This window comes from Acanthopagrus latus, chromosome 6 (genome assembly GCF_904848185.1).
Source record: "Acanthopagrus latus isolate v.2019 chromosome 6, fAcaLat1.1, whole genome shotgun sequence".
Taxonomy (NCBI): domain Eukaryota; kingdom Metazoa; phylum Chordata; class Actinopteri; order Spariformes; family Sparidae; genus Acanthopagrus; species Acanthopagrus latus.
Window position 1 is genome coordinate 28,487,981 of NC_051044.1, and position 13,750 is coordinate 28,501,730.

The 13,750-nt window shown below is 41.2% G+C and overlaps 1 protein-coding gene across 1 annotated transcript; it reads left to right on the top strand.

Annotated features, from left to right (window-relative positions):
• The first annotated feature begins 970 nt into the window (after positions 1–970).
• On the top strand, positions 971–13,716 carry LOC119020377 (solute carrier family 41 member 1-like). The gene is made up of 10 exons (XM_037099624.1): positions 971–1,485; positions 2,985–3,092; positions 3,463–3,534; positions 5,217–5,361; positions 5,508–5,654; positions 6,022–6,166; positions 6,334–6,413; positions 9,339–9,473; positions 10,802–10,950; positions 11,045–13,716. The coding sequence occupies exons 1-10, from the start codon at positions 1,291–1,293 to the stop codon at positions 11,222–11,224; spliced, it is 1,356 nt and encodes a 451-aa protein (XP_036955519.1). The 5' UTR covers positions 971–1,290; the 3' UTR covers positions 11,225–13,716.
• Positions 13,717–13,750: the final 34 nt, after the last annotated feature.

Below are 13,750 nucleotides of genomic sequence, written 5' to 3' on the forward strand. Positions count from 1 at the left end.
GCGTGAAAGGGTGTCGTAATGAAGTCTGACGGACTGAAAAGGTCCGGGGGGGACAGTCGGTGGCAGCCTGTGTGTTTCCTCCAATCAAAGAGGATAAACTGTGTCCTCTCCATGCAGCAGCAGCACCACGTGTTGGTGACAGGTACAGCACCTGCTGCTGCTCAGTGCGTCAGCCACTTATAGTGAGGACATTGGTGAGCAGGGAAAGGAGGAGCTATCAAAGAGGGGGAGAAAACAACTGCAGTCTCCTCTGAACTGGTCTGAGAAGAAAACGAGGGGAAACTGAAGAGGGAAGAGTCCTGATACAGTCGGGTCACCTTGTTTTTACTCAGACGTCTGCAGCATCTTCCCCCCCTCACACACTCACTCACTCACACACACACACACACACACACTGTCCTTCGTCTTGTCCCTCCCTCCACCACAGAGCGCTGTCACGACTCATCTATCCGTCTGGAGTCAGAGGAAAGCCCTGGCAGTGATACGACAATAGCCGTACTTCTTCAGACATCACGCCATCCATCAGCGTCCCTTCACACAGCTCCCAGCCTGGACGGACATCCCGGCATTCCCCTGATCAAAATGAGGAAGGGGCTCCAGAGTGGTCAAGCTCACATAGGGCATCAGCACAGCGGCGAGGAGAAAGAGAAGGAGGTGTGGAGGGAGAAGGAGGAGAAGGAGTGGCAGCACAGCAGGGCTGAGAAGAAGCTGTTGGCCTTCTGGATGTCCTTGTCCTACAGGACCTGGACCTTCTTCAGGCCTCGCGAGAGACCGGGCTTCCAGCGCTCTGCCTCGGCTGCCCGGCTGCTGAAGAGTGAGGCATGAGGAGAGGAAGTGTGAGAGTGTGTGTGTGTGGCTGTAGAGAGTGCTTGTGTGTGGAGGTCTGTCAGCAGCAGAGTGTCATAAGAGGCCTCACAGACCTGCAGTTAAGTGGACCTGCGTATGTGTGGACGTATCTTTGTGTGTGTGTGTGTGTGTGTGTGTACTCCATTCAAGTGGATGAAAGAAGCTTTGCCTGCGTCGTCCACCATTTCCAAAAATACTGTGTTGTGTTGCTGCCTTACCAGTACTGGAGTTACAGGTGAAGGGCAAAACAAGCTTCCGGAATCCTTCTTTGTCACCATTTTTTAGTCAAACTACTTCAAGGAACACTATCTTTCATTTAGAAAAAAAAAAAAAAAAAACATTTTCCGTTACTTTCGAAAGAGGAGTGAGCTGAAGACAGGAAATCTGACCACCTTCCAGCATTTTCCAGGCAAGAATGGGTTAACACTGGTCAGCCATTCAGCCATGGTAGTGACCCATCTGGCTCTGGAGCTGCGTTTCCAGGGGAAGAAGCTGAGAGGCTTCTCATGCAGACTGACCCGATCGGCCCACGGCTTCCTGCCGGAGAGCTCGTGGATCATCACACTGCAGGTCCTGCTGCCCTACCTGGTGTCCGGCCTGGGCATGGTGGCAGCTGGGATAGTCATGGATACAGTGCAAGTATGGGATAAAGTACTCCAAAGTGTGTGTGCGCATGTGAAATGACAGGAGTGTATTAGTATTAGTTTCTTCAAACACTAAATGACAAGGAAAGCAGTGATCTGTCATCTAATAGTTATCAAAGTTCCTTAGAGTACAAAAAGACTTTTGACTAAACACTATGATACATATTAACTATACATCTGATATTATCTGGTGTTGAGGACACATACAGCGGACAGCAGCGAGCCACCTAATAACTCTCTTCCTGTTAAACCTCTTGTAAATACCTCAGCAGCAGAATGACATGACCGTCACCTTGATTTATGCAGCAGGTCGGCCAGCTGCTAGCTGAAGCATAAAAAGCCGACTGATCCGGTTTCATAAGAGCTACTGTGCATGGAAATACAGGTGTGCATCAAATCATTGAACCCCCACCTGTCAGACTGTTCAGATTGTCTAAATTCGCCGGTGCATGTGAGAGGTGGTACTGTGTCAAACAAACAACCCCAGCCATTACAGTCTGATTAAAATGTTGCTAACGCTGTCTCGGTGAAGGAGAATACATGACGTTCTTTTTTAGAAGGGAATCTTGTCCACGTCAAACCAGTGAGAAGCACCCAGACAGACAGACCTCACGAGAAGTGACGTCACACACAGAAAATAGGTTTTTAGGGCCCTGAAGAAGGTCTCAGGAGTTTATGCACTGTTGGCAAATGTTTTGAAGGTCGATTGTGTGTTTTGTGCGTGTTTCAACAATGAAATTAACATTCGCACTGCAGTTAAAATAAGAAACATTGACCTTAATGAGCAGGGATTTTTTTTCTTGTAACTGGCTATATTTATATTTTTATAGCAATTTATCAAATGACGATGTTAAAACAATGTGAAAGGGTTCCCTCATAGCGTTAAACCTTCAGAGAAATATCTGCAGCTTTAAAGTATATTTCAGTTCGGTGTATGTGTCTGGGCTGTAATGTTGTTGCTCTTTGGTTCAATCTCACGCTCCTTCGGAGTCGTTTTCAGCGTTGGTAGGCAGCTGTTCACAATGAAAAAGATTTAAAAACCCACTGTACACTACCTGCCAAGCACTAAACAGCAGACAGACACATTCAGAGAGTAGGTATTGAATATAATGGAGCATTTGGTTGCTAAAGAGTCAGATATTTCCTCAGGAAGTTGTGGAGACTAAAATAAGAGTTCATAGAGTCAGTACTGGGCTTATATTACTCAGGTACACAGAGACACACCTCTGTATGAATGATACTGTTGCTCTATAATGCTGGATGTGTAATTAGGCAACTGAGTGTTAACACGCTTTATATGTCCAACTTATGTGTAACTTGTTTCTGCTGCCATGAAGAGGCCAGAAAATGATTATTACAGGTAGAATACAAGGCTAAAGGCCCGAGTTTGTTGCAGTGTGGCTTCACTGTGATGTGGCTGAGCAGTGGGGAAGTATTTGACAAGCTTTTTGGGAGTGCCAAGGTGTAATAAAAGATCACTGTGGTGTTTTGCAGCACTGGGAGGTGTTTAAGGAGATCTCCGAGGTTTTTATTTTGGTGCCAGCTCTAGTGGGGCTGAAGGGGAATCTGGAGATGACATTGGCATCTAGACTGTCAACAGCAGTGAGTGGAAACTTACACACACACGCACACACACACACACACACACACACACACACACACACACACACACACACACTGTACAGAACACATGGAAAAACGGAAAAGTACAATTACTTTTCAATTCATACAACAGTAAAACTCTATATATTTGATATGATTTTAATTTGATTTTACAGGAAGTCTGGCACTGTCTTATCACTTTCCCCTCAGCGAGTAACCTTCTGACTACTGTCTGAGTGAAATTAGAACATTTCTCTGGCTGATTGTGGGAATTCAATTTCCACCGTCACACTTTAAAAACAACTTAAAAGCCGTTCCCAGCATCATGTGATAGAGATAGGTGATGACGTGAACTCGTTTCTGCCCACAGGCCAACATGGGGCAGATGGATGAGGCTCGGCAGCAGTGGAGGATGGTGCTCTGTAATCTGGCTCTCATTCAGGTGACACGCCGCTCCACTGCACACTCTCCATCTTATTAATGACACACTCCATCACTTTGGTCTGTCTGTGCTGTGTCGATTAACTCGAGAAGCTATGCTGGCATGATGAGAGCGTCCTCTCATTCAAAATACTTCACTCAGTCATCTATCACCAAATTAAACACTCAAGACAAGAGTATCCAAATAGTAGATATAATAACATATGAATCAGACAGCTTTTTAAGGTAACAACAAGGTGTATATGCAGTAGGTTACATATATTCTGTGTTTACTTTTCAGACATTTGATCAATATCCTGTGAATTTTCAGATGATGGGCTTGTAAATATTTACCTCAGACTCACCATGTTCTAAAAGAGGTGCAGTAACGACAGAAAGTCTTTAAAGGTTCAGAAACATGGAAAAAAGTACAGAAAAAATAAATCTGATCTCACTTTTGACATTAAATCAAATGAGGGCATTCATCTGTATGATTCCGACAGATTTATTTGGTGCTAACATTTACATATTTCAAGAAAACATAACTGAGCCCCAACAATGTCGACAGAAATACACTTTGGAATTAGTTTTGTGTTTGTGGTGTGATCATTATGTTTGTCGAAATTTTGAACAACAATAGGTACAAAATGTAAAACAAAACATAAGTATGTAAGTATGTTAAGATAAATAGAAGATTTTCAGTTGTTTTCATCTTAATGGGTTACCTCAGACTTTTCTCCGTGATAATTGTGTAATTCCGGCAGAAATTAGAGGCCCACGATGATCAACATTAAATAAATATTGACATACATAATCATTTAGAATAGATCTTTATTGTTTCAGAAACAATGAAACACAGTTAGCAGCTCTTCGTTCTGGCAATATAAAATCAATCTAAACAATATCATTTGAAGAAAACGTGAAATTTTAATAAAAAGCATATTGTGTAATTGAATTAAAAAAATCTAACTCATTATTTCAGCATTAATTCTCATACTTATGATTTTAAAGGACTATGGCCACTTTTATTTTATAATGACCCTTTTTAAGTAATGATGTCCCTTTTCGTGACGGTGGTGCTGTGACCACCCTCGAACCTTTAAGCCAATCATGCGTCGCCTGTCTCTTGAGCTAGCAAACCCAACTCAACTTAGCTGCTGCCAAACTAAACTAGCCAATTAGCTCCTGAAAATGTTCTAACAATGTCAAAGTCTTATTAACATCTCCTCTCATTTATTTAGCTTAACAAAGCTGTTGCTGCGTTCAAGTAGGATCATTCCAAATTCATTAAGAGCAACCAAGACAGAAAAGCTGGTTATGTAAGCCTCTGAGCTTATATCATTTCAAATCAGTCATATGAAGAGTATCTGATTTGAGTGTCTTTTAATAGAGAAAACGGTGTGTCTGTCTCAGCCACTGTGCCACCCCATCACTTGTTTCTGCACTATGTAACTTCAGTGAGAGGGTAGGATCACAGTTACTACAATATTAATTTGACACTTTGGGATTCCACACACTAAACTTTTACAGAATTCTCTTTCATTATCTTCCTCTAAATGTTTTGTCTACTTGCTTTCCCCCCTCTCTGATAGAGACAGAGATAGTGGAATAAACAGATGGTTGGATAGACAGATGATAAGATACGAGTGTTCCATGAATAAATAAGTAAGCCCTGCATCCTTTTACTTTGTCCTTCATCCTCAGGTCCAGGCCACAGTTGTGGGCTTCCTGGCAGCGGTAGCAGCAGTCGGTCTTGGGGGTCTGACCAGGGGGCGAGTGGATGTTACCCAGGCTGCTGTCCTGTGTGCCAGCAGCGTCACGACTGCTTTCATCGCTGCACTGTCTCTAGGTCAGTCAAAGGCACAAACTGCTGCAGTGGAGTGAATGGCTGATAATGCAGTAGCTACACAGAATACCTCAGAGACAACAGGAGAGTTTATGAGCTCAGTGGAATGTTTAACGTCTATTTTAAGTCTCTATCTTCTGCTTCGTCAGGTCTGGTGATGGTGGCAGTGATTATCGGATCCAGGAAAGTGGGCATCAACCCAGATAATGTGGCCACGCCCATCGCCGCCAGCCTCGGAGACCTGACCACTCTGTCTCTGCTTGGTGGGGTCAGCAGCCTCTTTTTCTGTTACAGAGGTCAGAGGTCACACAGTACATCAAGAAAGCGCTGTGAATCACTTTCAGTGCAGTGTCCACCTGAAATGTTTGGGCACCAGTTTATTGATCAAACAGGCTGAAACCTACTTCAGAGTAAAACTACAACTGCAGAGCGACATTGTGTTAACTGAGGAGTAGTACAGCCAGAAGAGGGCAGCATGATCCACTCTTGTTCCATTTAGCAGCACAATGTGTTAAAGGCCCCCTTCATCATTTCCTTCATGGTCAGAATGTCTTTCTGTCTTGTCAACTGTTTGTACCTTTTTCAAAAAACACATTTTTTTTTTTTACATTATATGAGTGTTATCAAAGATTTCTGAAAGATGTATCCTCTGTTGCTCTCCAGACATGTGGTACCTGCCTCCAGCGGTGTGTGGCTTCTTCCTGCTACTTATCCCAGTGTGGGTCATTATTGCCCGTCGTTCCCCAGCAATCAGAGAGGTCCTAAAGTCTGGCTGGCAACCTGTCATTTTGGCCATGTCTATCAGCAGGTGAGCTGACCTTTGACACTATCTCTGCCAAAGTCCACAACAATTTCAAACCATTTCTTGCCCTGATCAAAAACACTCTGACATATTAGAATATGATTATATTTAATTTAAATAGATAAATAAAATAAAGGCACACTCTTACATACTGTATGTTATCTTCCTCCCAGTATTGGTGGTCTGGTTCTTGATAAGACAGTGAGCAATCCAAGCTACGAGGGTATGGCAGTGTTCACTCCAGTCATCAATGGTGAGTGGAAAGCATGCAAAACTCAATACATAAGTAACACTCCTATGTTTATATATATATATGGTTATATATAATTAATTTGTGTAACTAATCATGGTGGCAGCTGGTGTACAAACAATTAATGTACTGTGTGGCATAAAGCATTTACTGCCATCGGTGTGTAATATGCACAAATCATTCAATCAAATGATTAAAACCACGAGGACAGTGAGCTCCAATGTTTATTTTTCAATTTTAGGTAGCAATTAAAAAAAAAAAAAAAAGACTCTTAATTCAACTTCCACTTAACAGAATTTTACCTGAGCTTTCAGCTGTATGTATTTAGTATGCTGAGTATTTAGCACCTAAATTTCCTGCATTTGTCATGCAAAAAACACATTTTGGAAATTGCACAACTTGAAATTGTCTATCAACATTTTTAGTGCATGTTTCAGGGCTACAATTTCTGCAGTATTTTACGTTCAACAATGAGTTATAAATAGAGATCAAATATCACAGTTTGATATTGAGATGATTATATGATTCAATTGTTTTAAATTGTTATTTTCAGTTGTCACAAGCGTGAAAAGGAGGGATGAAGAAATATTATACTATCAAACTACTGTATTTGCTAAAAGCTTAACCCTTGGCATGCTAACATTATGGTCAATATTATGTATTATGACATTTTTACCTGATGATGGCAGTAGATTAAAAAAAAAGTCCAATTTATCCTGGGAGGAGTTTAATTGTGTGTACCAATCCGTCTATCCAGCATTTTTTAGACATGTCACATAAAACCACTTGCAAATCCACTGGCGGTGATAGGAGAAAGGTCAGGGGATTACTAAAGTTATTAGAACTCATTTTCTTGGACACATGAATGTCTGCACCAAATGTTGTTCTAATCTATTCACTAAATTTTGAGTTGTTTCACAGGATCAGTAAAAACACTGACCTGCTGGTGGCACTAAAAGACAAGTCAGATGTTAAACAAAGTTTTTTGTCAGCCATAGTCACTTGCAAATTAAAAGCATTGCACACCCACAACAGTTGTTTTCAATTAGCCGGGGTGATTGGATCTCTGGTCAGGTTTAAATTGGGTGGAGTAGTACAGGGATTTCACCAAGCTCTATGAACCAACAAGAATGATAACAGGATGAGCTTCCCTGCCTAAAGCCTGGCAGGGTTCACTCTGCAAAAGTACTTTTCTTATGATTCTTGCCATATATATATTTTTTGATACTGCTGTGAATGAAGGACTTCTTCTTGTAACCGAGTACTTTTGCACTGGGATATGACTTCTTTTACCTAAGTAACACATGTAAATACTTCCTCTGCTGCAGAATTTTAGCAGGACTGCATGTGCATGGGTACAAAATTGATACCTTCTAAAACAGGATCCTCTGAGATGCCTCAGGGGATTAAATTAGAATGCTAACTTTGATTACTTCTGCCTAAAGTAGATATTACAGTGGATATAAAACCCCTAATTAAAGCTGAGACCATTCATGCCATTTCTTCCGCATGATCTGAGTAAAGAAACGAGCACTGGCATGTTTTCCTGAGGGAGTAAGCTGAGCTGGGACTTGGGGTTGTGGTGTTTCATCAGTCCTAATCTTTGAAGAATGGCATTTAGGCTTCATAATTAGCTTCATTATTATCAATTTAAAAAATCCTCATGCCAAATGATGTCATGTGGAATTTGCTGGAGCATGCAGGCACCCAGCAGCTAATCCCATCATTATTGAAAAGGACCTTAGATTTCATCAATCATGAGGCATTAAAGTGCTTCTGAAGTTGAACGGTCTCCTCCTTGTCAGAGAGGCGTGTAGGACCAGATCTTCACTGACTGAAGTCTGGTGCCCACAAAGCAGCATACTAAGTAGAGAGGAATAACAATGGTCTTTACATAAACCACAGGCCTGATCAGAATGTCAACTATGCATTCACTGGCTCCCATGCAGCATCTCTGCCAGCCTCAGTGCTACCAAAGACTCTGGCATGTATTGCCATCCCAGTACAGGAAGTTCATTTGCATTTCAATTCAGGGCTCTTCCTCCCGCAGAAACCATGGGGGTGGACATTTCAGATCTTTAAATTAAGTTAAAGTAGAGATACCAGAGTCTGAAAACACCCAGGTTAAAGCCCTAAACTCAAAATGTTGCTAAAGTTAAAATAAAGTACTGAAGTAATATCAGCAAAATGAAGTGAAAGTCTAAGGGGGATATTACTCAAAATGCAGCGTGCTCCTTATATGTTGGTACAGTCAGTTGTCAGATAAATGTGGTGGAGGAAACAGTATTATATTTTCCTCTGAGTTGTAAAATGAAGTGACATTAAATGCAAACACTAAAGTAAACCACAGATACCTCAAATTTATACTTAAGGAAATGTACTTAGTTACATCCCACCATTGCCAGAAACACTCCTCCCTTTTGTCTGAATGGTCCATATGCTTCAAAGCTCTCTGAGCCAAGAGTTTTTGTTCTGCTCCTAATGAAATCAGGGGGTTACAATGAACATGGCACAACATCCAGACTGCCTTTTCCAAGCCTTCAAAGAAAAAAAGTCCTGTGGGACCACGTGAGTTCGGAATATCTGCTGAATAGATTTCAAGCATAATTATTGTTTGGACAGTAAGTCTTTTTTTTCCGAGAGCTCAGCTTCGTGTACGGCTGTAGCTACATGACAGAACAATGGCTAGATGACTGAAGATGGTGATGCAGATTGTGTGTGATTGTGCTATGAGAATTTCACAAAGGCAGATATGAAAAGCAGCATACTGTAAGGGTAAAACATTTTTTTTCAAAGTTCTGGAGGTTATTTTGGTATTATCTCAACAAACACATTCAGTCCAGCCTTGAAATGCACTCATATTTATTATTTTCTTATTCCTGGTTTTATTAAATGTCTATCATGGGATTAATTTCTATGTCTACTCAGGTGTAGGGGGAAACCTGGTGGCCATCCAAGCGAGCAGAATGTCCACCTACCTCCACTACTGGAGCGTTCCTGGAGCTCTTCCATTTAAAATGAATGGGAACTGTCCTGGACCCTGTGCCACCTTCTGCTCCTCAGGTCAGATACAGAACTAAATACATATATTTAAGGGGAAAAGAATGGATGAGGTCCTTGATCAAGAAGTAATTACCCAGTCAGATGTGTGACATTATCTTATTAGTGAATAAATGAACATGTTAAATTCAGTCACTTAAGGCTAGTTAGCTACCTATTAATTCAGTAGCTAGTTTTCACTGGAAATAGTTTTCGTCTGTGGCTCCACCCATTTTCTTACTCATTTACATTATACAGTCATGTTCACAGCAACAAACCTCAGCAAAGTCCCAGGCCCAGGTACAGACAGATGAAATTAAGCTGATTAGTAATATAGTGAAAAATGTACCAGTTAAAGAACCAGATACAGTCCTTCATGAGAAAAACAGAGCCCATAGGAATGAATTATAAATGTATTCATCATGAGGCCAGAACCACAACTCTGTGTGCTAATGTTGTTCTTATGTAAGTAGGCAACTGTTAGCCAACACTTAAAGGAACAGCTCCCCTGAAAATTAAAATTCAATCATTAACTGTGCACCCTTGTGCCAGTGGAAAGTTGAGTGAAGTTTTGTGGTCAACAAAACATTTCTGAAGCAAAAATTCTCCTAAGCAACTATAGTAGCTATAGACTTGTTTTAAAAACAAATAGAATAAAATAAGATAATTCAATGTAACTGTTAAGCTAAAAGCGTTAGCACACACCCCGTCTGACATGGGTGCACAAGCTTGACCAGGTGTTAATTTGTTTTCAGTTCATTTTGGGATCTCTGGGTTTCAGGAGACGAGCTGTATGGAGCCATTTATGTTTGCCTGCTTTGATGTAAAATAGAAACAATCTTCAAGAACTAGTAGAGCAGCTTTCTCTGACTTATTCAGTGTGTTGGACCTGATGTGCCCTCAGCTTGAGTTGTAACGAAATCTCCTGGATCACCATTGGTATGAATATGAATAAATGCAGATGAAGCTTTCAATGCCTCCAGCAATAGCAGCTGGCAAAAAGAATGGAGTGAAAATGAGCCACATGTTTATCCCCCTTTGTAAACACTTGGAGGAAAGACCTTAAAGCAATAGTTTTTTGGGGAAATTTTTCTTGATGAGAACTAATGAGAGAAGATAAATAACTTAATATACTTTATAACAGTAAATTCCACTTGATCTTCCACCAAAATATCACAATTCATTTAAAAATCTAAATCAAAGCATGACAAAAAATGCTACCCCCCCCCCACCCAAAAAAAAAAGAGTAACGCTTCTGTAGAAGGAAACACAAGAATATATATTTAGAAGTTCACTGAAAGCTGACACACTAGAACATGCAGCTGGTTACTACTCAATCTGTGTTTCTCCAGATGTGAATTCCAAATCAGCCAGAGTCCTGGTCACCCTCGTTGTCCCGGGTCACCTCTTCTTCCTGTACACCATTCACCTCCTGCAGGGAGGCCATACTGCCATGACCCCCATCTTCATCATCTGCTATCTGTCTGCTGCTCTGCTTCAGGTCAGATTAACAGATACAAGCTGTCTGTACTCTTTCAAGACTTTATTAAAAAATGATTTCTTTTGAAACACATCCAAATACTCTCATTGTCCAGGTGGTGATTTTGCTGTATGTGGCTGGTTTCATGGTACAATGGCTGTGGCGAAGGGGACTGGACCCAGACAACTTCTCCATCCCCTACCTCACAGCGCTAGGTGACCTGTTGGGGACTGGCTTCTTGGCTCTGAGCTTCAGACTGATACTGACGGTCACTTCTGCTGGGACTGGAGTTTGACACCAACATATGGTCCTGTACACTCAGAATGTACTCTATACATTCTCTATATGCAAGTGGCTTAAACACACTGCAAAGTTCATTGGGTGTTAAAAGGAAAGTGAGGATGACACCAGCTATAAGTATGCGGTTATATTTGTGCCTCAACACTGTGATGTGATGGGACAGAAAAATACTGTTTTGCAAGAATATACATTCTATTTTGTAGACAAATTGTTACGCAAATAACAATTCAATGTGAGCTCATCCTTTCTGTTCAACAAATGGATTTGTGTTTGCTATAGTCATTATAGAGCAGAGTAATAAGCTCTCAATCATTTTGCTCAGATCTCAGCAGCTCACATGATGCCCCAACATGTCTACTCACATTTGCTTTGCACAACCTGACACAGTGTTACCATGTGTCTAGACACAGCGCAAAACAAATTATAGAGGCAGCACAATTGCATAGTAAGTCAAAGGAAACTGCCAGTGAGTTAGCCCATGGCAATGCAAACTGTCACAAGGCCACATGTGTACAAGTTCAGAATGTTCCCGCTCGAGGAAAGAAATTGCATGTATCCTGGAGCTGTATGCATCTGCTACACAAATGTACAGGGATGAGAGAAAAAAGGAAAGAGAGAGGAGAGAAATGGGGTTTCTGAGCTCAGCTAAACACTCAACTAACTAGCTGATAGCTAACATAGAGTTAGCACACTGGTTGAAGGAGGGTCGGGGGGGGGGGAATAAATACAGGTAGTTAGCTGATGCACAGTTGCTAAAATAGTTGTAGCTTGCTAAGCTAGCAGGCTAACTCGACCAAAAAAACCCAGAAAAAAGTTCCATTTCATGATTAAACTCACCGAACAGTTTGTACAGTATATGTAAAACCCTGGCTGGAGAGTAATATTTATATAGCTAGCTGTCTTGTTAATTAGGTTCATTACCATTTCATAGTATTCTTTTAAAATGCCTAGCCAACTAACTTGCGTAAGAATGTGGGTACGTTCATAAATAGTCTCAATCAGCAGAGCATCAATAGCAGTCTGAATTTCGTACAGAGAAAATGGCAACATTTTGGGGAAAAAGTGGCTGGCCAATGTTAACCCATCCATCGTCTGTAACCACTTCATCCCTTTTTATTGGGTTGCTGGGTTTTTGCTGGAGCCAATCCCAGCTGTCTCTGGGCGAGGGCAGGGTACACCCTGGACAAGTCGCCAGCTCATCACAGGGCCCTCACTGATGGCAGCGGTGCCAATGCAAGGTGCCAACCCCATATCAGGAGCAGTTCAGGGTTCAGTATCTTGCTCAAGGACACTTTGACATGCAGCTCAGCACTGCATGACAGTGACAGTAGGGGAGTTGAACCAGCTACCGTCTGATCACTAGCCAACCTGCTCTACCCGCTGAGATACAGCTGCCCACCCAATGTTTAACCTGTTAGTTTAATTCATACACTAAGGGCATGCTTTCATTCTTTGAACACATCACTTTGGAGCATCAGATTGGATCCACAAACACACCCACAGTGACAGAGGTTATTATTGTGTGCTAACATACATGCTGTGATAGCAAACACTTACCTTCATTTACTGAGAACAGAATTTCTTTTTTTGCACAAATTCAAATATTGAAATTAAGATAATAATTTGTCCCGAATATAATAACCAGTGTTTTCTGTGCTCATGATATCCCTTCAAGGCACAAAGATAAGAGGTTGCACACCGTAAGTACACACAAAGGTGAGGACAGCGTGGACATTTTTTGCACTTTGGTCTCCATATTTGCCAGCTCACTGTGGTCTGTAGTTGCACACTGTTCCCTGGAGCTGCACTTGTATTATCATCACCCAGCTTGGCTTTATAGAAGCAACATCCATCTAAAATGGACACAAGTGGGAATACTGTAGAACCACTGTATTGTGAACTGTCGACACATCTGTATACCTATTGTCAGCTCTTAAATGTTAGATGGCAAATGATTGTAATAAGGCAATAATAATATATAATTGAGTGTAAATGTATATTAACATTACTCAGATGCTGCACTGTCTGGACGAATGTTAGGTTTTATTATGTTTATTTTATGTAGATTTGTGCCTTTAAACCGTGATAAGCCTTCAGTTCTCTGATGTGTTTCTATGAATGTTTTGCCAAATTTCTACTGAACATTTTAGTTTTGTGGCACTGAATATAGCCTGTTGTACTTTACTGTATCCACGTTAGTATGTGTTGACAATACATGTATTTCTTTGTGCTATTTTTGTTAACAAATTATTTAGTATGGATCTCTCTATATGGGGACTTTTCAATTGTTTGATATGCACTTTTAGAGAAGATGCTTGACTTTACCTGATCTGACAACAGCATCCAAAGATGGTAATAATCCTATTGTCACAGTGACATCAAGCTTGACTGGACTTTGTAGTGCTCTCACATTTGTAAAAACTTCTGGATGACATCTTTGCAGCCATGATTTGTCACTGAAATAAAAGACTGACATGTAAGCCATGACCACTCTATAAATTCTGAATGTGCACCAGCAGAG

Bases quoted from the DNA above. Each gene is read 5' to 3' on its own strand.
- LOC119020377 (XM_037099624.1), top strand. From the start codon at position 1,291: ATGGTAGTGACCCATCTGGCTCTGGAGCTGCGTTTCCAGGGGAAGAAG. The intron at 1,486-2,984 runs GTATGGGATAAA...GGTGTTTTGCAG, and splicing joins TAGTCATGGATACAGTGCAA to CACTGGGAGGTGTTTAAGGA. The intron at 5,655-6,021 runs GTCAGAGGTCAC...GTTGCTCTCCAG, and splicing joins CCTCTTTTTCTGTTACAGAG to ACATGTGGTACCTGCCTCCA.